The sequence below is a fragment of the Silene latifolia genome, chromosome 4, assembly GCF_048544455.1.
Source record: "Silene latifolia isolate original U9 population chromosome 4, ASM4854445v1, whole genome shotgun sequence".
NCBI classification, from domain to species: domain Eukaryota; kingdom Viridiplantae; phylum Streptophyta; class Magnoliopsida; order Caryophyllales; family Caryophyllaceae; genus Silene; species Silene latifolia.
Window position 1 is genome coordinate 74606796 of NC_133529.1, and position 22743 is coordinate 74629538.

At 39.2% G+C, this 22743-nt stretch overlaps 1 protein-coding gene across 3 annotated transcripts; it reads right to left on the reverse strand.

Moving 5' to 3' along the window:
* Positions 1–1850: 1850 nt before the first annotated feature.
* Positions 1851–14118, reverse strand: LOC141653585 (protein root UVB sensitive 3-like). Of its 3 annotated transcripts, none has more exons than XM_074461413.1 (15): positions 13892–14112; positions 13741–13798; positions 13471–13530; positions 12729–12767; positions 12573–12635; positions 12429–12485; positions 11111–11174; positions 9987–10070; positions 9247–9329; positions 9044–9173; positions 7884–7976; positions 5602–5740; positions 4452–4492; positions 4158–4345; positions 1851–2137 (listed from the first exon to the last, which is right to left on the reverse strand). In XM_074461413.1, exons 1-15 carry the CDS (start codon positions 14008–14010, stop codon positions 2015–2017), a joined length of 1341 nt encoding a protein of 446 aa, XP_074317514.1. In that variant the 5' UTR covers positions 14011–14112; the 3' UTR covers positions 1851–2014. The 3 variants fall into 3 exon arrangements, with proteins under 3 accessions (XP_074317514.1, XP_074317513.1, XP_074317515.1); XM_074461412.1 differs by lacking the exon at positions 1851–2137 and adding an exon at positions 2144–2468 and having other exon boundaries at positions 13892–14118; XM_074461414.1 differs by lacking the exon at positions 1851–2137 and adding an exon at positions 3240–3260 and having other exon boundaries at positions 13892–14111.
* Between the last annotated feature and the right edge of the window lie 8625 nt (positions 14119–22743).

The following is a 22743-nucleotide window of genomic DNA, read 5'->3' on the forward strand; positions in this document are numbered from 1 at the left end:
GATCCCTTATACAAATAATAAAATTGTAGAGCGCATGACGACACGCTTGCCGATTCACAACATCAGCAGGTAGCATAAGTATCGAAATAACAACAACAAAAAGCCCCAAAACGACGACGAATTTGGGGAAATACGTTTGATTAACATCATCATGATGTTGATAACTGATTATTAGTAAGTATACATTGAAGACGAATACTAATACGACGACAATAATTGTTATGATTAGTAATGCGAGATTGAAATCCCCCATTAATTTGGGAAATTAGGGTTTGGGATTTTGTTGATTTTGGGGAAAAATTATGGAAGTCGTGTTAATGTGTTTGTTAGATCTTGGTTTGAGCTAGGAGGGAGACGGTGTTGTGTGTTTTTTTTTTTGAGCGGGATGACGGTTTTGTCTTTGTGGGGAAGGGGTTCATAATAATGAATTTTGATTATTAATAAAATTAGGGATCATAATAATGAGTTTTGATTATTTGTATAAGGATTTATCAATTTTTATTAAAAGAATTCAATTAGGAACTGATTATTCGAATAAAATTAGGGTTTAAATAATTACGTTTTTTTCGAAAAATTAATCAATTATAAAAAAATAATAATTACTAAATCAGAAAAAACAAAGTAATTCCTAAATTCCTTTAATTAATCCCTAAAAACATTGAATCTAAATTGGGAATTTAGAAAAATAAATGAAAAATCAAAAAAAAAAAAAAAAAAAAAAAAAAAAAAAAAAAAACTAACCATAAGAAAAAAAGCTATCCATAAAAAAAAACTAACCATAAATTAGTTAACTACATTTACAAAATGACTAATCTACCTCTAAATTAATCTAGCCTAACTAACTATGATTTGCCACGTGTCAAGTAGCTATTGGTTTGTGTACAAAAATTTTGTATGTGTATGTGTATCATCTCCCGTATTGTGGGGTATTGTTGTTAGGTGAGGTGAATAAAATAAGTATAAAATTTTACTAAATAAGGAAAGGGGAAAGGTATTGTGAATAGGTGAAAAATGAAAGAGGGAAGGTTATTTAGAAGGGGCTTGCTAAATCCCGCACAACAATTTACTTAATTCCGCACATTTTTACCCCTTATACCGAATGTGCCCCTCTCATTTCTCAACTCACCAAGAGAGAATGAAAGGGAAAAAAAAAAGAAAAAAAATGCAATAAACGTACCCTACCACAAAACTCAACCCCCGACAACCCTTCTCCCACCGGCCACCACCCTCCCAGAGCCGCCGACCATCGCACCACGTCGTCGTTCTAGCGTCGATCAGCCATCCCTGCTTCTCTCCCCGCGCTAACGACCCATTTCCCCGCTCCTAGAACCTGCATTCATGACTACCCCTCCAACAACCTACAACCTGTAGCAACCGCAGCAACACTACCACTACAACCACCACTCTACTCCGCCCTCTCTGACCACCCTACTCCAAACTGACGACCCCACAACCATCCCTTCAACAACCGAACTTAATCCAAACCCTAATTGAAAAAATCCATTTTTTTAATAAAAAAAAAGAACATTAACTAAATCGATTATAAAATGGGGCATAATAAAATTGTTGATAAGACAACAAGATTACGTGTTAATAATGTGCGAATTACGATCCATGTTGAACGATTAACCGATTGATTAGGTTTAGAGAGAGAGGGTAGAACCGATTTTTAATTTTTTTTAGATGAAGGGCAATTATGGAAGATTGGGCCAATATGTGCGAGATTAAGTAAATTGATGTGCGGAATTTAGCAATTACGATTTAGAATAGGAGGAAGTATTACTTTCTCCTTCTCATCTACCTTTTTATTTTTAATGAAATGTATTTTAATCTAAGGTAAACAAATACTCTGTAAGTGAAAAAGGGAGGAGTAATATTATTTATTTGTTTCCCTTATAGCGTACATATTCATTTAAAATTTGTTGTTACAAAGATATTGTTTCCCCTTCTATATTTGATATTTCAAAAAAAAAAACAGTTTTATAAAAATGAAAACTGAAGACAAGCAATGCCTCTAATCTAAATGATTAGAAGGTGGATAGCCGATCTTCTTGTCTGACAATCCAACTGACCAGCTTGCCTTCCAAACCACCGAATGTGTTAATAGTCTTTCAGTCTTCCACCCCGACGTCTCAAGCTGCAATACATGCATTGAGCCATTGTTGAAATCCCGCCAAGTTCACAACAAATTAGTATCCGACTTATGACAGGCAAAAGGGAATCAGGTAAAATGTATGCAGCATTGCGCCATTTTTTTTTTTTTTTTTTTTTTTTTTTTTGCCAGCCGTAAAAAAAGTGAATTACATGCTCATTGCCCTTTTAGCTAAGCAATGAGCTCGTTTATTAAGATTCCTAGGTACAAAACTAAGACATAAACAGTGAAAAGATGGGAGTAAGGTAGCAATATCTCCAAGCACCCCTTTAGCAAGATGATGTTCTTTTTCAATCCCTGCAATTTGGTAGAGCACCTGTAGACAGTCAGACGAAATGTTCAAATGAAATATCCTATTACGGACGGCCCATTCGAGAACTTTCCTGATACCAAGAGCTTTAGCTTGACTTGCTGATTCAGCCTTGAACTTGCTTCCCCCCTCAAACAAAATACTTCCTTCATTACTATAAGCTACCCAACCGGCAGAAGCCTCCAAATTATCGAACCAACTAGCATCAACCTTAATGCGAGTTATCAGGCATGACGATTCCTTACTAATGAGATAGAAAGGGATAAAGTTTTTAATTTTATACCTGAGATCTTCCTTTGGACTTAGCTCATCCACCCTCCCCCCTTTTAAGTCAACATTACCCAGCTGAATTGCTTCTGAAGCATAGTAAGATGATTGTGAAACTAACTTGAAAAATACATCTGGAACTAGTCTTGCACCTCTAAAAATGATATTATTTCGTAGCACCCAAATATTCCATATAATAGCTTAAACCGAACAATTTCATTAATGACATCATTCATTTTCCCAAGGTAGCCAATCCAACTTATGATCCAATCACCAACTCGACAATGCGAGTTATTCAACGTATTAATACCCATACATGATCCATTCCAAATCCTAGAAATAACATGACAGTCCCTGAACAAATGATCCAAAGTTTCCACCTCCCTATAATCATCCTTGCAAAAAATACAAAACGGGTTCACACTAATATTTCTTCTCATGAATTCATAACCCACCGGAAGCGTACCTGTAATAATTTTCCAAACCAAAATCCTCCATACATGCGGTCCAGGGAAGTGCCATAACTTAGACCTGCAGAAATTTTTACCTATAGGAGTGATGCGACCTGCAGAAATTTTTACCTATAGGAGTGATGCGCAATAAATCTTTTTCTGAGCCCTTATCCTCAATAAAAGAACCAAAAGCCACACCATATCCACTTTTTACCGAATAAATACCACTACCATTATGTTTCCAGAAAAGATAATCTGTATCCTGTGAAAAGCAAAGAGGAATGGCCAAAATTTTAGTAGCCCATTCCTCAATAAAGATATCCCTTATATAGCTTTCGTTCCACAACCCATTCCCATGACATAGATCCCTAACCTTCAAATTCATCAAATGGTTGTTTGGAGAACCAATTAAATCATCCTTGGGAGAAGGAATATCACCATTAACCAAGGGACTTGTCCAAACATTTAGATCCGAATTTATCCCTGGCTTCCATCCAGAATTTTTCCTAATCAAAATCATGCCATGGTAAATACTTCTAGTTCCCCACGACCAGTTACACCTTTTATTAATCATGGTACCGTCCTTCCATCTTTTCCCCCCTATAATTTTATCCTTAAAAACGCGACTAAAAAAGGATTCACTCTCCACCAGTAATTTCCAAAGCATTGCGCCATTGTTGAAAATCACAAAACTGCTTTTTAAAGACTCACGATGAAAATTTCCTTGGAGAATTGAATCGATTGATTACACTACTTAAGAGTATACGAGACAGAGACAATTTAGTGAATTATTTCACTTTGTGAAAGAAGACACAACGAGGCTGATTCTGAAAGACTCGATTGAGTCGGCCGACTACTACTTTACGATATAAAAGCATACAGCGCTTAGAGTGTTGACAACTTGTCACACTTCTTTTTTCCATAATAAAAGTACACATAATAATGACTCAATTGGAAATGGACATAGAATCATTACCTTTTTCAAAAAATCTTCATAATGTTTATCCATCCATGATCTGCTTTCAAAATGTAGCGATGTGTTTTTGTCCATGAGACTTGCCATTACAAGAGCATGCACGTAGGACTGTACGACATCTGCTGATGTTGAGTCCTTATGCACAACAATGCTAATCTTCCCCTTTCTCTCAAGCAGTATATATTTTGCTACGAAAGGAAAATCAAATATAAAGTTTAGGAACAAAATTAGCGGCAGGTGTTTGCGAAAAAATCCATGTTAGATACGATATGAAGTGTATACAAGCCCACCAACCTTCCATATAATAGGATTCTGCATGGTGGAAGACTTCCATTCTGTCGTGGTCGTCAAGCACATGAAAGAACAGCCAGCATAAATATTGTAAATGCATCATTGCAACTAATGAATTACAACAACACTTACCTTATGGAACTAGGAAAGCCAGAGTTCAAGAGAATGGTCATATTATGGAAGAAGTCTCGCCCATTTGTTTACACATTCCTCTTTGATATTTCTCGGCTATTTCATAAACTTTTAGATTAGGGCCATTGTTTTGGAATGGAGCATAAATATGCAGTATGTAATTATGCCTAGTTCTTACTACAGATATTTTTTAGCATCTAACACTATATGTACGCCCGCGAAGTTATTTTTTTTTTCCGGGAAACGTGATGAGGTTTTGGGGAATCGATAGACAAATGACGCCTTCTAAAAAACACAGTATAAAAAGAAAACTCCCTCCATCCCGATTATTTGTTACCTATTCCATTTTGGGGTGTCTTAGTCAATTGTTTACCTTTCTATTTTGGAAATGCCTTTGATGGGAAATTTGTTCATCCATACTCAATTTGGTCCTACTTGTCGTCTAATAATTGACTCCCTCACCATTCCTTGGTCTTTGTGCCAAAACCAAAGGTAAACAAATGACCGGGACGGAGGGAGTACATATTACCATGAACAAAATCGGACACTGGTATCGATATTCAACACGCTACACTCTAAGATACTCTAAAATCTGAACTCTTTAAAGTGTCTATTGACCATGATAGAGAAATCGTGCCTTTGTTCAAAATCTCGGCGAAGTTGTATCGTATCGGCTGAGTTGTATCAGATTTTCACTCTACCGATACGAGGTATCGCCCGAGAAATCACCGAGATTCACCGTGATCTGTCCGCGACGGCCGATTAAGGACCGGTTATACCGCTACCGCGACAATGACCGATACCAAGATTTAAAACCATCATATTGAACATTTGTTGTTATATCACTGTATAGGGAAGTTGGCAATCTATTGTTACAGAATTGGAAAACCTTCAATCCTGGGCATTCCTTTTGCAATAGAATTAGCAAAGCCTAAACTCTATCAGACTTGAAGGTTCGAAGATCAGAAATGATTTTAAATTTGAAATAGAGCATAGTTTAATTATGTAGAAACAAGCTTACATCTCTTTATGGTCGAGTGACGAGACCTTCACACCTAAATGTATGCTTCTGTGCAAAGACTTGAACTTTTCCAAACTCCATAAACTCAGGCAAAGGGGTAAAACATGCTCTTCTGATGAGACCCTTTGAGCAGAAAGAACTGAAAAGAATTCGAGAGTTATTAAGCAACAATTTGAAGAGAAAAAAAAAAGAATAAATCGAATTATTGTTACAACATTACCCGAACGCCTCAAGAGCTTGCGCAAATGGCCAGTTGAGAGGAGTTAGATGTACACAACCTTATGTCTTGTGTTAAGGGAGAGGTTGTTTGCGGATGAACCCAAATAAAAATTGCGTACAAAATTGGATCAAATGACTAAACTTTCATGATAATTATTGAGTTAACTTACTTTATTCCATCATAATCTGAGACAGAAAAATAACCCTCCGATTCTATTTTATGTTCCATTTCCTTTTGGGCTCAAAAATAAAGAACTAAAAAATAAAGAGCTATTGATACGATTCCTGGTCGGTGTAAGGATCAGGAGTCGAACACGGGTGAGCAAGTTCATGTGGCATCATTGGCATATTGTTTAATAAAGGCCCAATATCAAGCTAGATGGTGACGGGTTTGTTAGAGCTGAGTCCGAATTATAGGAAGTAATTTAGTTGAATAAAAACTGATCATTGATCAGATTTAGTTGTTTGTTAGGTTAAATGAAGATTAAGTTTACATTTTATTAATTGGTTTTTTATTTAAGTTAGGAGTCTCATTAGTTAAGGAGACGATTTGTATTCTGTTTTAGGCATTGAACGTTTAATAAGAATTCCAGAAAAAAAAACGATCAAAGGTTTTGATCAAACCTTCGATTTGAGATTGCACTTCAAATCTCCGTTTAGCAATCGAACAAGGTAGTTCGTTTGTTAGGCACCATTAGTTCGCATTCAAGGTCGAATAACGAACTAAATATCCTGTTTTATTTCGTTAATTACTGTTAGTTTGTCACGCTTATCACGTGACAAGTTTTCGGTTCGTTAAAGTCAGTTATTCGCTTGTATCAACTATGATAATTACTTTTTACACAAACTTGTTTAAGACAGACATATCGTTCTTAAACTTAAAACGGGTCAAATAAGAGAAAAGACAAAAACCGAATGCATTGAGATTAGCAAAAAACTTGTCCAATATATGCGAGTGGGGTGCTATTTGGCCAGTTTTTTTTATCTTAAATCGGATATGCCCGTCTTAAGAAATACCTACTCACTTACTCTTACTTTTATACCCTCATCCCTGCCACCGCTACACAACTATTCAGACTATCTCCAACCACCATCCGCCGGAACATATCCCCAATCCCCAACACCCTAGAAAACCTAACCACCACAAACCAGCCCAAAACAACCATTGATGACGCCATTAGCACCTCCCACCACTAAATTTTGTCATCCAACAATTCAAATGTGGATCAAAGAAGAGGGTACGTTGTCAGATCACAGGGAAGGCTGAGACGTGATGGCAAGAATGTTGGAAAAGCCCGCCGTCATCGTTCTCTCATATATGTGATGTGCACGATGGTGGTGCAAGGGCAGTGTGGTTGCGTGAGGAAGTGGGGTGGTAAGAGGTGGACTTCGTGGCTGGTGCGGTGTAGGGGTGCAACGATGGTGACGTGGTAGTAGGTGGGGTGCATGAATGGCGCGCCATGGTTGTGACTGTGAGAAGTGATGGAAGTGGCTAAGGTCCGTAGTGGCCCAGTGGCATGGTGACATGGAGGGTGGGCAAAGAGAGGAAAGAGTGTAGAGAGAGCAGGGATGGGGTGGTTGTTTAGCACGAGCGTGGGAATGAGTTGGGGTATCCATTAGTACGATAATAGGAAAAGAAAGGTGACTAACTCCAATAAGGAAATATGGAAGATAGAATAGAATAGGAGAGAATAGTAAGCTTTAGATCCAATAGAGACGGAAAAATCAAAGGACTGCAACACCACAACAAACAGAAGCATAACCTATTCCGTAAATAAATTCACTTTATTCCATCTTAGTTAAGAACCAAAGAATAGCGAGTCTTTAGCTCTACATGAAATGGAAAAGGCTTCAGCTACCTCACATTCTCTAAAATCTTTATTTGCAGGATAAATAGACACATTTAACGAAGCCCAACTACTGTCACCATTAGCTATCTTTAACACTACTATTCATGATGATCCTAGAATTCACGCAGGTGTTCGGATGCAGAAGTTATTTATGCTAAGCTTGAGCACAAAGACTTAGTAAAACCCTCAGTAGCGCACAAGAAAGACACCTACCTTGACCAGTCTCCATGAAATGCTGCAGAAGAAGAGAGCTTCTTTCTCCATTTAATGAATTCAGTGAGAGACAGCGGACCGCCTTATAATTTGCTGCATGGAGAAAAGGTAAATCAAAGCATGATTTTAATACACCAGCACCACTACCCCCGCACCTCAACGGCTTCCAATGAGAAGTATGGGAGGCGGATGTATGTAACCAGTGCTAGTTCACAATATAAACGGAGATGCTTTAATAGGCTATTTTGTTTCGTTTCCTTATTCTCCAAAAGACCAAAACCATTAACTAATAAATCTTTAGCTTTATCGGAATGAAAATGCAAGAAAGTAATACTGTGAATATGAAAGCTGCCAGTATGCACCGATGTCACAGTAACAGAATGGTCTCCTAATTCCTAGTGTACACAAAACACAAGGATGTTTACCTATTTAACCACTCTCATTACCTCATTAAGGGGGGAAAGGTGTAAGGAACATATGTAGAACATGTCCACTGGCAAAGGGGAAGGCGTTAGATACAAATATTTAGCGTTTAGCAGTCGCTCCATATATACTATCAATGCGTGACCCACCTCACCCCCGAAAAAAGGGTGCAAAGTTACGAAAATTTAGAGTGCGAGAATATTTTAGAGAATAATATCCTAGGATGGCCAGCTTTACACTACAGATTCTTGTGCGAATCTTAACCGATTTCACAGCTTGTCCTTCAACAGTACGTAATAATTAGGATAAATTAAAACCTTTTTCAAAATTACCCCTTTCAAATTATCAGAATCATCACGTCACCATACGAGCTCTTGAACTAAACGGACTTTGTTTCACCGAATTTTGATCAAATTTTTCACCAAATCTTGTGCTAAAGTGTTAGCAAATTTGATCAAATTTTGATAAAATATCTTAAAAGGTAATAAGTTCGAAAAATGTCTATATAAAAGGTACTTCCTTAAGTCACTACTATTTCACTTTAGGGTACTCTTAACTCTTGGCAATTCACAAGTTGAAAATTTACACAAAAAGGAAACAGTGAGGATCCAAAGATTTGACTAAAGCACGATAGTGGTAAGATATTAAAAATATTGAGGAAAAAATGTGATGGAGGAGAAAAGAAAGCCAAATGGGTTTCAGAAGGCAAACATAACAAACAAAAAGTAAAAACTCACCATACATATGAAACATTGTCAATGACAAGAAAGAGAACCAGATTGCAAGAGCATGTCCCCTAGTAACATGAGCAAGAAACATTCCTACAGCCATTCCAGCCATTGTCGCTACCGTCTCTTGACTTCCTTCCTAATGCACAAATATGGGAGGGACTCAGCTGACACATCTGACACGCGTCTATGTAAAAAAGTTATGGTGGTACCTTGGCAGATATATCTGCTGCATTCTGTTGGAGAGCAAAATGCTGAGTCAAAGCAGCTCTTGTAGCTCCACTAGCAACACCAGCTGGATGCGATGCGAGGGATTACAAAAATGAGTATCACTTGAAATAAAACCATGATTTAGTCATTGTGAAACATCAAACATGGAATGGAAGTTAAAGATGAAGACGCTTGAAATTTTTCTTTGAAAACTATGGGAACACATAATGTAGTAGTCATCCTTCAAGAAAACGGAGCATATGGGCAAAATTCCTTTCGGAAATTTCATCACCGGAAAAAAAAAATTAAGAGAGAGTAGCTATGTTCCTTAGACTTGTTTAGGTGTGTTCAACTGTTGTACATGGATAGTTTATAAAAGACCTGTGTGCTATGGCTTAAAATGGAACATGTCCTAGTGTAATACCCAATCCGAATGTGGGACACAAGTACACGAGCTAAGTTGGAGTCATGTTCGAGAGTAGTACGTAACTCACAGCTAAAATTGACGGCCGTGAGAAGGATCCAAAAAAATTCATTGAAGTGTAATTCCTAGGTCTAAATAACTATAACACCAGACGTAGCTTAACTCATTGGTTAAGAAGGAAATAAACCAAACGCAACATGGGATCATATAATGTGATATTTTCTCTGAATTTCCAGTTTAAGGATGTTTCTGAACGTCCACAGAGATGTGTGTCTCGGGTACTATGTTGAAGGTGAAGAAACAGACAAGAGAACTTACTAAATGACCGTGAGAGACTTCCTAAGCAAAGTATGAACACGAATGCAAAGGGAAATAGAGGAGAGATAAGATCCATCAACATTCCTGTCACAACAAATAAAAATACGATAAATATGACATAATAGCTGCACACTAAGGTATAGAGCACTCCAAAAGTAAGCAGAATTCTCGTATAGCCCCTGACATTGACATCCAATATCCACTATTTCAGTTAAAATGATAAAAGCTCATTAAAACACCGTGATTAAATGCGTAAGTGAGGAAGCCGTTATATCAAATGATCAATAATGAAAACATTCATCCCGTGCATATCAAATGAAAGAGAGATTCACAAATATAAGATCCATAGCGACTGAAGCTCCCCCTCAATGGTTACTTTCTATTTTTGGAATAAAGGAGCCAAAAATGTATTTCTGACACCAACCTGTTTAAAAGTTATAACTCCATGAATTTAGATGACATATGCTGATTATGCTCCCCTTAACGATTATTTATATACGCACCCTTTAGGCTGTAGTGTCTCTTACTCCCTTGTGAGTTGTGACTCTAGATAATTACGAAAATACAGCGTCCAAGATTTATTACTGTATATGGCTAAACTAATCTCTGTTATAAGCTATGTTACTCCGACTCTTCTAATTCCCTCGCGTACCCGTGTCCGACTTTAGACACTCGGACATGGGTATGACACTTGGACACTTCATTTTTAACCCAAATATGCATATTTTTCATAAAAATAGCCGAGTCCGACACTTGGACATGTACCCATGTCGGATACTTCTAAACGAGTCTGAGTAACATAGTTTATAAGTCTACCATCGCCAACTTTACTCGAACATTCTTATATTCCCATCAGTAAAATAAGGACCGCAAATGATGAGACCGCATCTTGTTAAGATTTCACCATTAGATCTCAATTATTTCTTCTCCTAATGTGATCCTCCAAAAACCTCAGCAAAATCCCTCAGAGTCATATTTACATGACAAAAGTATTCCTTTAAATTGCTAAGCACATTAGTAGTTAAGCTCCTTAAATAATTTTAGGTGATTGTTTCTTCATTCTTTTACCTCATCACAAAAGTGTAGGGCAAAGTCAAAAACAAAAAGAGGAATGAGAATATTACCAAGATCATTCATCAAATCCGCGACTAAACGCCACAGTTTTGCATCGCTATCCAAATTTGAGCCCTAACAAGAGACAAGTTGTATTGCAATCAAAGAGTAAGTAAAGAACATTAAAGTGTGTATTACGGTAAGTATTAGAGCAATGCTGGCTGCATAGACGTTCGTTATTTTAACTAGGCCATAGATTCAAAGCTCTTTCATCTTTGGGATATAATGGACTAAAATACAAAGGTATTAAAGCACTACGTAAATATTCCATGAAGAGGAAAAAGGCTCTCAAGAATCCCATGAAGGCTCAACTGGAAACCACCTCACTATTTTTGAAGGGAAAAGGATGCTCCAGGGCAAGCACTGATATACCTACTCCCCCCTCCCTATTTAGACCCGCTTTTGACCCCTCTTTAGTATTTTTATCACCAATTAGATGTCTTTTGTCGCATGTTGCTTACTTGTCCTTTTCCACTTGCAAATTCGTGATTTAAGCTTTCTCTAGTCGTTTTTGTGCCTTCTTTCTCGTATTTTCAGCTTGGGCACGCCATTCGAGGCACGAGGACAACTTTAGAACCAATTTGGAGTAAGATGGAGACGACAAGGCAAAGAATCAAGGCATGACGGGCCCCACTAGAGTGCATCCAGGAAACGAAGTCAGACTGACGCAACGGATGGGCGAAATTGGGTGGATCCAGCGTAACTGGTCTGCATCCGCCGTAACTCGATAGTGGCCGACGTAACGTTACACTGGACCGGGCCTAAAAAAGCTTTATTTTTCGTGTTTTTCAATAATTGGGCGATTTGATGTGTTCCTCACTTACTCCTTTACTCATCTAAAAAGGCATGATTATTTTTCATTTCTCATAACAGCACAACTCATCATGTCTTACTTTTAAAAGACATGAGGCGCAACAAGGCCAAGAGGCCTAGTAGACACAGATGAGGTACAAAGCAAATGGACATGAGGCACTCTATTTCGTAAACAATTTTTTTTTCCACAATAATTGTTTGTGCAACAATAGTCGTTTTTGTGGAGTAAAAACTAAGGATGGTGTCGCAAAGATAAGGGCATAATAAAAGAACTATAAGGAAAAAGTTGGAAATGCATAGGAGGGCACTTCGCTGGATGTGCCTTATCTACAAGGCGCACTGATGCGTAGTGCCTCGGAGAGCTTTGGACTTACGTGCGCCAAAGTCACGCTTCTTTAGACTAACCATTAAAGTTAGCAATATGGCTGACCATTTCAGCACGAGCCAATCATGAATGAACTTAAAATCATTAAAACAACTTTACAATATTCTAATCAGAACACTGGATACAATTACCTGATAGAACGTAAATAAGATGCCTCCAAGCATTCCTGATAAATCCCTTAAAAACCACTGAAAAATTAACAGTACAAAAGTTATAAAACCAGATTCGTTTACAAACACCAAAATATCAGTTGTCATTTGGTAGAACTATTCTACCTGAAAAGTGGCCCCAATAACAGTAGCAGACTTTTCCCCCACTCCAATAGCACTCAAGAGAGCCTGTCAGCAATCAACAAAAACCAAGGTGTTCCATAGGCTAAGGATAGGTTGATTGTATTGCAAAACCTTTGAAAACATTGACTTATTCCTTACTTGAGTTGATAGCATCATCCGGATGTAAGTCGATAAACCCTACAAAGTAAAACCATCCGTCGGAGCATGTCTACAACTTGAATTAAGTGGCAGTTACCTAATTCCAACAATATTTGGTAAAAATCAAGCCACCGACTTAGTAAGATTATCACCACGACGTGTATCAACAGGCGACATAGGTGTTATGGACGACTAGAAAGAACTGTATTTCTGGTGCAATCAAACCCGCCAAACAATACAGAACAAATGCACATACAGACTCTTGCACCTCGTTTGGATTTAGGGATTTGGAGTAAGAGGGAGAGACATAATTTCCCTTGTTTGTATAATTGAATAGTAAATTGGGTTGGAGGGAGATGAAGGAATCCTTTTCCCCTTCTACAAAGTACTCCTATAACGCAATTCAAAACCCACAACAAAAAAGATTTGGAAGGAAAACACTATTGCTTGAGGCACCTTCCCCTCCAATTCACTTCCCTCCCGATATCATATCCAAACAATGCCTTTAGTGTGATGGGCCATGTAGATATCGGAGTTTAAACAAAAAACATCAGTTTGGACCATTAGGCAACCATCCAATTCTGTATAAGATGAACCACATTACACCCACATTGCTGCAGACACTTTGAAAAATCAATTGAGACAAACTAACAAAAACAATGGGGATATGATCAAATGAGACGCACTCAAAAAGTCACAACTCCACAATCAATCAAAATAATGAGGGAGAATGAAACTTTACTTGCAGTGAATCCCATATTTGAAAAGGCACGTAATCAGGAGTAACACTACTAGGAAACCCCTGCAATATAGATCAAGAAAAACAAACAACACCCATCAAAATAATTCTCCCAAATTATATCAAAATCCACCACCTAACGGAAACAGCCTCTTTGTGTAGCTAACGCGAGGGTAAGGCTGCATACATCCGACCCCCTGAGGCACTGGGGTAATGTTTGTATATCAAAATCCAAAATGTTCAAAAAGTGTAATGGGTAGATAAGAAAGTTACCTCAGGAACAAATGCACTGAGAATTTGTCTTCTGATTAACTTGAAACGGCTATCAAACCTATGATCAACATCTTTTAATCAGAAATTCAAGCTTTTGAAGTAAAATGAATGGATCTTTGAGAACAAAAACAATAATGAATAGAAATAGTACCTGGTAACAGAAATGGAGGGAGTGGAGGAAATAATGGCAGTAATTGAAAGCTTGGAAGAAGAAGAAGCAGTCCATTCTTGTAACACAAATTGCTGAGATGGTGTTACAGTTTCAGGCATGTTTTATGATGTTTGAGTTCAGTTGTTTTGGTTGGAACATTTGACTTTGAACTATGTAAGTTGTAACACTTGAATGGGAAAACTCAACACAAACTAAAGTTGAACGTGGCAATGTTCTTTGTTTTGGACTGGACCCATATGGCAATATTTGGGCTACAAAAATCAAACTAAATCCAAATTTTAACCCAATCACTCCTCCCCTCTCTCTCTTTCCTCTCCTTAACGTATCTCTCTCCTTCGCCACTTTCCCTCCTCTCTTTATCATATTTCGTTCCTGTTCAAGCCTAGATCCATCATATTTCATTAATTCATCGTTCTTCGTTGTATGTCTATTTATTCTATTTTTATAGTTTTATTTCTTTAAATTACTAATTAGGGTCGTTCTTTCTCTTTGGCTCGTGGATGATGATGAAGGCTTCGTTTGTGGACCTGAGGAGGATTGCTATTTGATAGAAGAATTTTATAGGTTCTAAGCATTCTAGTGTTTAATTGTCGTTGCAGAGTCTTTAATTATCGTTATTGTAGATTTCAATGGGTATTTGACCCCGTTATGGCGTTGTCATAGGGTGTGCTTGTGGTGTCGTCATGGCCTGTCCTTGGTGGAGATGCAGGATTGTTTCATCAGTGGTCTTGGGGTTTGTAAACCCTTGATATGTTGATGACTCGTCCTACCATCACCAGACGATTGAAGTTAACGTTGACGTTAATGTGACCTTACTTAAAGTTATTGTGTCTTCACTTGGGGCTAATGGAGCTTCATTGCGGTTTATGTTATAATCTCGCCGAGGTTTATATAATTTCACGAAGTTAAGGTTGAGGTTAATGTGACGTCGAGTTCAATATCAAGGTTAATGTGACTTGATGAGGTTATAGTTGAGGTCACTGTAACCCGATAAGGTCATAATCGAGGTCACTGTAACTTGTTGAGGTTATAGTCGAGGTTAATGTAACCTCTAATTCAATATTGAAGTTATAGTCGAGGTTAATGTAACATCCCATTCAGAGTGCCTGCTGTGATTGCATGTGTCATTGGTTACTTTTATCCATTTGATAAGTAAGGCAGTCAATTATACTATTCTAGGTGTTGAGTCGTGATGTTATTCACGAATTGTTGGTGCAGTCAGTTATAATGTACCGGTTTGTCAGTTATACCATACCTTGATTTGTCATCTAGTCAATATAAATGGCGGTAGTATCAACTATATACTATTAGAATGAACTAACACCACCCAGATTGGGATTGTTTATTTTGGTCTATAATCCGGGGTGGTCAGAGGCAGCTCGTTATGCGCTCTGGGTCTCGAGTGTCGTTCGATGAACGGCTATGTCGTCGAAAGTCTAACTAGGTCTTAGGCACATAGGCAGTGATTATACGCTATACATAGTATCGTGGAGGCAGTGTGTTATACGCTCTACACCGATAGAGGCAATGCGTTATATTCTCCATCAGTTAAAGGTAGTGCGTTATACGCTCCAGCAGTTAGAGGTATTGCGTCTTACGCTCCAACAATTAGAGGTAGTGCGTTATACGCTTTAACGACATTCGCTCTATTCACTATTCTTAATGCTAGTATTTGCGCCTTCTGGCCTTGTATGTCTGTAGATACCTCATTTCTGCACCTCTCGCAAACCACCCGGTGATGATTGGGCCGCATGTTTGGTACGCGGAACGATTTGTGACAGTTCGTAAGTTTATCGTCAAGTGATTGCTCAAACATTAATGTCTACCTCTTAGTTGTCATCTACGTGCCGATACGGTCGTTTTGACAGTAATTAGAGTACATTTGGAGTCCGGGCCTAAAACCGTCTTCATTTTCTGATAACCGCTAAATCCCGAGTCAGAATGTTCTGGAATGTTCCGGATATTTCTATTCCATATTTTATAAATATTTCACAATCTTTATTCTTTGGTAAACAATTTCCCGTAATATTCATACAAAATATTAAGGAAAACCGAATTATCCCTTTATTCCATAATTTAAACACGAAAATCTTTCTTTCGCAGGAGGAAACCACTTGGGAACAGACGCAGCAGGTGATGCGCCTCTTCCAAGAGACGCAGTGGCTGCTGCGCCTCTTCCAAGAGACGCAGTGGCTGTTGCGCCTCTTCCCAGGTCCTTTTCTGCGTAATTTTCGTATCTTTTTCATATCTTTCCGAGATTCACTTCCAAAGACTCTCCGAAACCCTAATTCCTTCACGTGATTAGTATAAATAGGAGCCTTCGCTCCTCATATTTCTCACGCGAGTGTCCGCCCTTCTCTTCTCCCTTTGCATTCTAGACCTTTGTTCTTACTTTTTGGCGTCTACGTGCTTGAACATTCGACCACGTAAGCTCGGATCCTTCTGAGTACCAGCCTCGGTTGCATGACCGACCAATTTGACCAACTCCACAATCAATCAACTTAATTAATCTAATCGTTTTCCTCTTACGAGGGCACTTTCATATTTGCATTATAGTTCGAGTCGAGCATCGCTAATCGATAACTTAGTCCTTCTCGTTTCGTCAAACATGTAAGTCTGAGGGTGTAAATCCCTATTTTATTTATTGTTCTTTATTATTGTAATCACAATTGTAAGATTTATGTCGAAAATATTCTTAAAACCGATTTGTAAAACCTTGTTTTAAACCCTTTTTACGGATTTACAGGAGACAAACGTCGAGAAAGGACGCAAAGAATCGCTGCGCCTCTTGAAGGGACGTAGCACTGCCTTTGCGCCTCTTCCTGAGGCTGCCGCAGTTCCTGCTTCCTTTCTTCTTCCTTCGTCTTCTGTTCGTCTATTTGTTTTGTGTCGTCTTCAATTGTTCATCGTTCTTTTAACATGATAATTTGAGTATGATAATTTTAACATGTTAATAATTAATATTTAAATTCATCTTTTAATTCTCGACTTAAATCCCTTATAATCCATATTTACGGGTTTTCGTCACTAAAATCAATTCGGGTTTTAGAGGTTCGATTCATCCATATTGAGTCTCTGGAATTCATCATTGACATATTTGCATCTGTTGTTTATCGTCACCATCATTAATTCGTCATTAACAACTTGTTTAACCTAATTAATTTGTATTTGTAATTAATCTATTAATCTTGTAATTAACTCGTATTGATTAATTTCATTCATGTTTTATCGTTTTTATGACTCAATCACATGTAAATAATATGTTAAACCACTTCTATCCGAGTCAAAAAAATATAATCAAGCATTAAATTTACCAATGAACATTAACGAGTTGCAGTTCCGGCTTCACAACCAGAACTCAACCCAGGAACAGACGCAGCAATTGCTGCGCCTCTTCCAAATACGACTCTGCTGCGCTGTTCGGTTGATTTGTCCACAATTCCGTTTTTCGCTTTGACCTAGTTTATTAATTACGTTTTAATTTACTATTAATTATATTATCATTCATAATCTGTTCGTTAATTTATTTATTCTTTCTTTTCTAAAATTATCCGTTTTAAATGTATTTTCGACATAAATCAATAAATCCCAATTGTAATTACTGTAATTTTCCTTTATTGTATTATTATTGTATCTCTTTATTATTGCTTGTATGCTCTCACGTGTAATCAACATTAAATTTCTACCTTGACATTAATGCATGTTAAATTACGTGTTCACCGACTTAGTATTAATTCTCACATGCTAGGATTAAAACGTTGGATGTTGCATTGCATGCATATAACCTTCAACATATCGAGTATGAATAACTTCCCTAATCATTAGTAGAGGCCGCTATCGAGGCGGGCGGGATTAGGTGTTCGATCAAAAGAGCTTCCTAATACGTACTCTCACCCCTTACTCCAGATCTCTGTGAACATCCGTGTTCATTGGCATCCACGAGAGTCATTCTAGACATAGAATGCTAAGGGTAACGAGTTCTTGGTGTCTATGTCACTACTTTGTGTCTTGACATGACACGAGGTATTCAAACGGTTTCCAATTTTCCACAATAAATTGGTGGCGACTCCACAAATGCAAACGCTTGTTCCCAAGCGCCCCCATGGCCCATGTCCACAGTTTGGCGACTCCGCTGGGGAAATACACTTACGTGTAGCCAAGGGTGAAACTTGAACAAGGTTAGGGAATAGTTTGTACAAGACAATTGTCGGTTTTCATAACTCGGTCTTCCTAGACCGTTTTATTTGGCCTTCCTAGGCCCAACCCAACCCATTCGACCAATCGTCCCATCTAAACGGTCCTAATTCTTATTTGGGCCTAAGGATGGACAGCGATTGACGTCATCCATACCATGATGCTTACTCTTGTTTGTATCAAGGGCCTTCACTACTTGAGGAAATGGACTAGGAATCGGCCTTACTCTTGTTTGGTACGAGCCTCTCCACAGACTTCGGGTTTGATGGTTCGGTATGGCAACCCACCCTTCAAACCAAAACCCTTTTAAATGCACTCAGCATCCCGTTATAATGCTTGTATAAATGTTTGTACCTTACGTGATCACCATTTCTAAACGAAACCAGGACGATTTTGCAAAAATCAAAACCCTTTTTTAAATAAAAATTTCGAAATAGGCCGTTGATTAGCGCAAAACCCAGTCAAAACTCTGTCCGTTTGTCGAGTCAAAATTCGGTCCACAAGCCCATTTCAAAACCTCACTTCGAGTCCACTCCTACAACTACACTATAGTTGACTAGGATACACATTTTCAAAATTTTGTCCTTTCTTCAAAGTTCACTCAACACAAGTGGCACACACCCACTTCACGAGTCAAAACATTTCTTCTTTTAGCAAGTGTGTTAGAATGGTCGATCGTGTTTTGATTCGTCATCGATCTCTTATCCAGTCTTCAAGATGCCTGGAACCAGCGAAACAAACCTCCACCAACTTCAAGATGGTAATGATCGAATCCTAGCCGCGCTAGCCCAAATCCAAGTTACCCAAGACCAAGTCCATGATCGCCTTGAGACCATCGAGGGCCGGATCTATGCCGTAGAGGGGAGATTGCCTCCTCATGAAAGTGAAGTAGTAGGTGACTACGCAGATGAATCCAGGGACGAAAATCCTCCCACGGGACTAACTGTAGCCGAGAAAAGACTCCAATACTTAGAAGAGCAATTGATGTACCTTAAAGGGGATGACATTTATAGGGAGAATAATCGTAAGTATGAGGCCGTCAATTCCAAATTGCCAACCAACTTCAATATGACGGATATCCCTAAATTCAAGGGGCACGAGAACCCTTTGAACCACATCCGTGCCTTCAAGGATTACATGTCTATCAAAGGCATCAAACCCGAGATGTTCTTAAGGATCTTTCCTTCATCTCTTGATACCATCCCAAAGCAATGGTTCTACTCTTTAGAACACAAGAAGATCGTTACTTGGGAAGATGCCGCAATCGAGTTTGCTAAGCAATATGCGGATAATGTCGAGATCCAAGTTAACATGCGCACTCTAGAGGTTCTTACCCAAAATGACAACGAAGGATTCACCGACTTCCTAAGTAGGTGGAGGAAGACTAGTACCCAACTAGTTGAACGCCCGGATGAGGCTACCCTTGTGGAGAAGTTCGTGGATAATCTCAAACCCATTTATGCCAACCATTTGAGATACCAAAACATCAAGACTTTCAAGGACTTAACCGTACTAGGGACAAGGATTGAAGATGACATCCGTAAAGGGCTCTTGTCCAAAACGGTAGGTCGAGGATACCAAGGCTCAACAAGTCGTTCATACGGCTCCACTAGCAAGACCGATGAGGTTCACCTTCTCGAGCCATCCAAGAAAAGTACCCCACCAAGGAAATTCACAAATCTTGGGGACACTTACTCCAACGCTCTTAAGAGGTTAATGAAACAAGGCAAACTTCAACCCATTGGACCTACCCCCGAACCCGAAAGGAAATCCAAATTCTGGGACGAGAACTCGTACTGTGAATCCCATAGGGGCAAGGGGCATGACACAGAAAAATGCTACAAACTGAAAAATGGGCTTCAAGACATGATTGAAGATGGTCGATTACCAATACCGCTGGGAGGTAAACCCAACAACACTCAGAATCCTCTTGGAGTTCTAGTAATTACAAGTGACGAATCTACCTTAGATTGTTCACACCTCATTTCTCCAATTGAAGATGAAATCTATGCAATCGAGAATGAAGGGTTCTACTCTACTATCTCCCCTACCATTTCCGACTTCATCACATGGGCAAGGAGTGTGGATAGGCAAGTTTGGGAATTAGAGAGTATGGTGACAACTTTACATGACCCCAACGCAACACCCAAGGAGCATGTGCCACTAATCTTCTCTCAAAATGCCACTATGCAAGAAATAGTCACCGTGGTTGATAAACTAGCCGACCAAATCATACGACTAGAAGATGAAATCATGAGAATGAGGGAACTAGCTACAATCAATGGAGTTTGGGCCGATGATGATGAGGACGAGTATCTCATTGAAAACTCCCTATTCAAGGAAATAGTCCAAAATGGTGAAGACCAAGATGTGGACCACCTAACTCGTTCGGGACGTCCATATCAAAGCACTACTCAAAATGGTCCAACCAACGTTGTCACACCAAATGATAACGAAGATGACTCCACTGACCATTTGCTCAAGCAATTCTGAGAAGACAAAGGTGATCTTTCGATCGGCAATTAGTAGCAAGCTCATTCCCACATCGCCAAGCTTTACTGCAAGCTTTGGCCAAGCTAAATGTAGCACATAACTCGACACCCGAAGATGTAGTCAACTTGGTCTTCCAAGAATCACCGAAGCTAAGTAATCCTATTACTTTCTCAGACGAATATTTGCCACCTTTTGGCGCCAGTCACAACTTAGCTCTTTACATCACTGTCATTTGTCTAAAGAAGAATGTGCCAATGACCTTGGTAGATGATGGCTCTGCGGTCAACGTCATACCCCTCAAAATGGCATACAAATTAGGCATGAAAGAGTCGAATTGGACCCCTACCAATCAAGGTGTTCGCGCATATGATGGTACACGACGAAAGGTAGTAGGACTTGCTAACCTAACCATAGCCACAGGGCCAATTGAGCGAAAGGTTAACTTCCAAATATTGGACATTGAAGCTTCCTTCAACATACTCCTAGGAAGACCTTGGATCCACGCTTCCAAAGCGGTGACATCCACCCTTCATCAAAAGATCAAGATCCCACTAATTGGCAAAGTGGTGACGATCACTTCGTCACCCATCAAAGCAATAATCGAAAAGAAGTCGAACAATCAAGTCCTTGCAGATCCAGTATATGAACTTGGGGGCTTCCAAAGCATAAGTGTCATAGAAAGCGAATTGGCACCCTTATACTATGATCCCTACTCCAACTTGGTGGTCAACCACATACTCAAATCCCAGGGATACTTCCCTGGAATGCCTTTGAACCCTATTCGAAGAAACACCTTCGCACCATACAAGGAAGGCAACTCAAAAAGGATACCACTTGGACTAGGGTACAAACCCACTAAAGAGGAGGTTCTCGAGATGCTCGCTCAAGTTCAAAACCGTAAGTACGTAGGAGTCCAAATGCGACCCTATCTCCCTACCTTAAATGGGTACTTTGTTAAAGAAGGAAGTCTAGAACTCTTTCACGGATTTCCCGAACCTTGGCACTATCTCGAGAGAAAGCTAGCCGAAATCGAGATCTTTCACGATTGCTACTTCATCCCTCCAGAAACGGTTCCTACCGTTAAAACCCGTCAAGCACCTTACTTAGACGAACAAGCTGTTAGTCTATTATTTGGAGAAGATCGATTTGTCAGAACCGCGCAGGATGAGATCATTACCATGATACTTCAAGACGATCGCTTCAACCCCACCGCGTTAATCACAGAAACTAACGCGAGTCAGCAGAAAGGATGGAGAAAATCAATCAAGTGGACCAAAAATCAAGAAAGACTCTTCAAGCTCACCACTGGAGAAGGAGAGATGTTCAAAGGAGAACCAGAAGACGATGAATTCGAGTAAGAGTCGGAGTCAGAGTCGGAGTCTAGAGAAGTCACTAGGGAGTCTCCTCCTGTCGTCATCCCCATTCCCTTTGTTTCTCCTAACTTAGCCTCGAGTAGTCACAGTAGTTCGGGAAATGTCCCAACCACTATCCCTTTGCCGCCACTGACCACAGATCAGATGGCTTCTTTGTTTCAACTTTTCTCAAACTTTAATATGAATAAATCGGGTTACTCGCTTACTCTTTGTGTTATCTTGAGTGCAGTGCATTTACGATGATCGAGGATGACCAAGACCCGGACTCAATCGAAATACCTCCCTACGTAGCCAAAGAAATACTACAGGAAGGAGAAGGGGGACCAGTAATAGAGGACACCGAACCCATCAATGTAGGAACCGAACTAGAACCCCAAGAACTTAGGATAAGGACTACCTTGAGCTCAACCGAAAGGGCCGATTCCATAGACCTCCTAAACGAGTTCAAAGACGTTTTCGCTTGGTCCTACAAAGACATGCCAGGGATTGACAGGGATATCGCCGAACATAGAATCCCGATTAAGCCAGGTTTCAAACCTGTAAAACAGAAGCTTCGACGAATGAGAACGGAATGGGCTCTCAAGATTAAGGAAGAAGTTGATAAGCAATTCAAAGCCAGGTTCATCAAAGTTTCGAGTATTCGATTTGGGTAGCCAACATAGTACTGTACCCAAAAAGGATGGGAGAATCCGTGTTTGTGTTGATTTTAGGGACTTAAACAAAGCAAGTCCTAAAGATGACTTCCCTCTACCACACATCGACATATTGGTG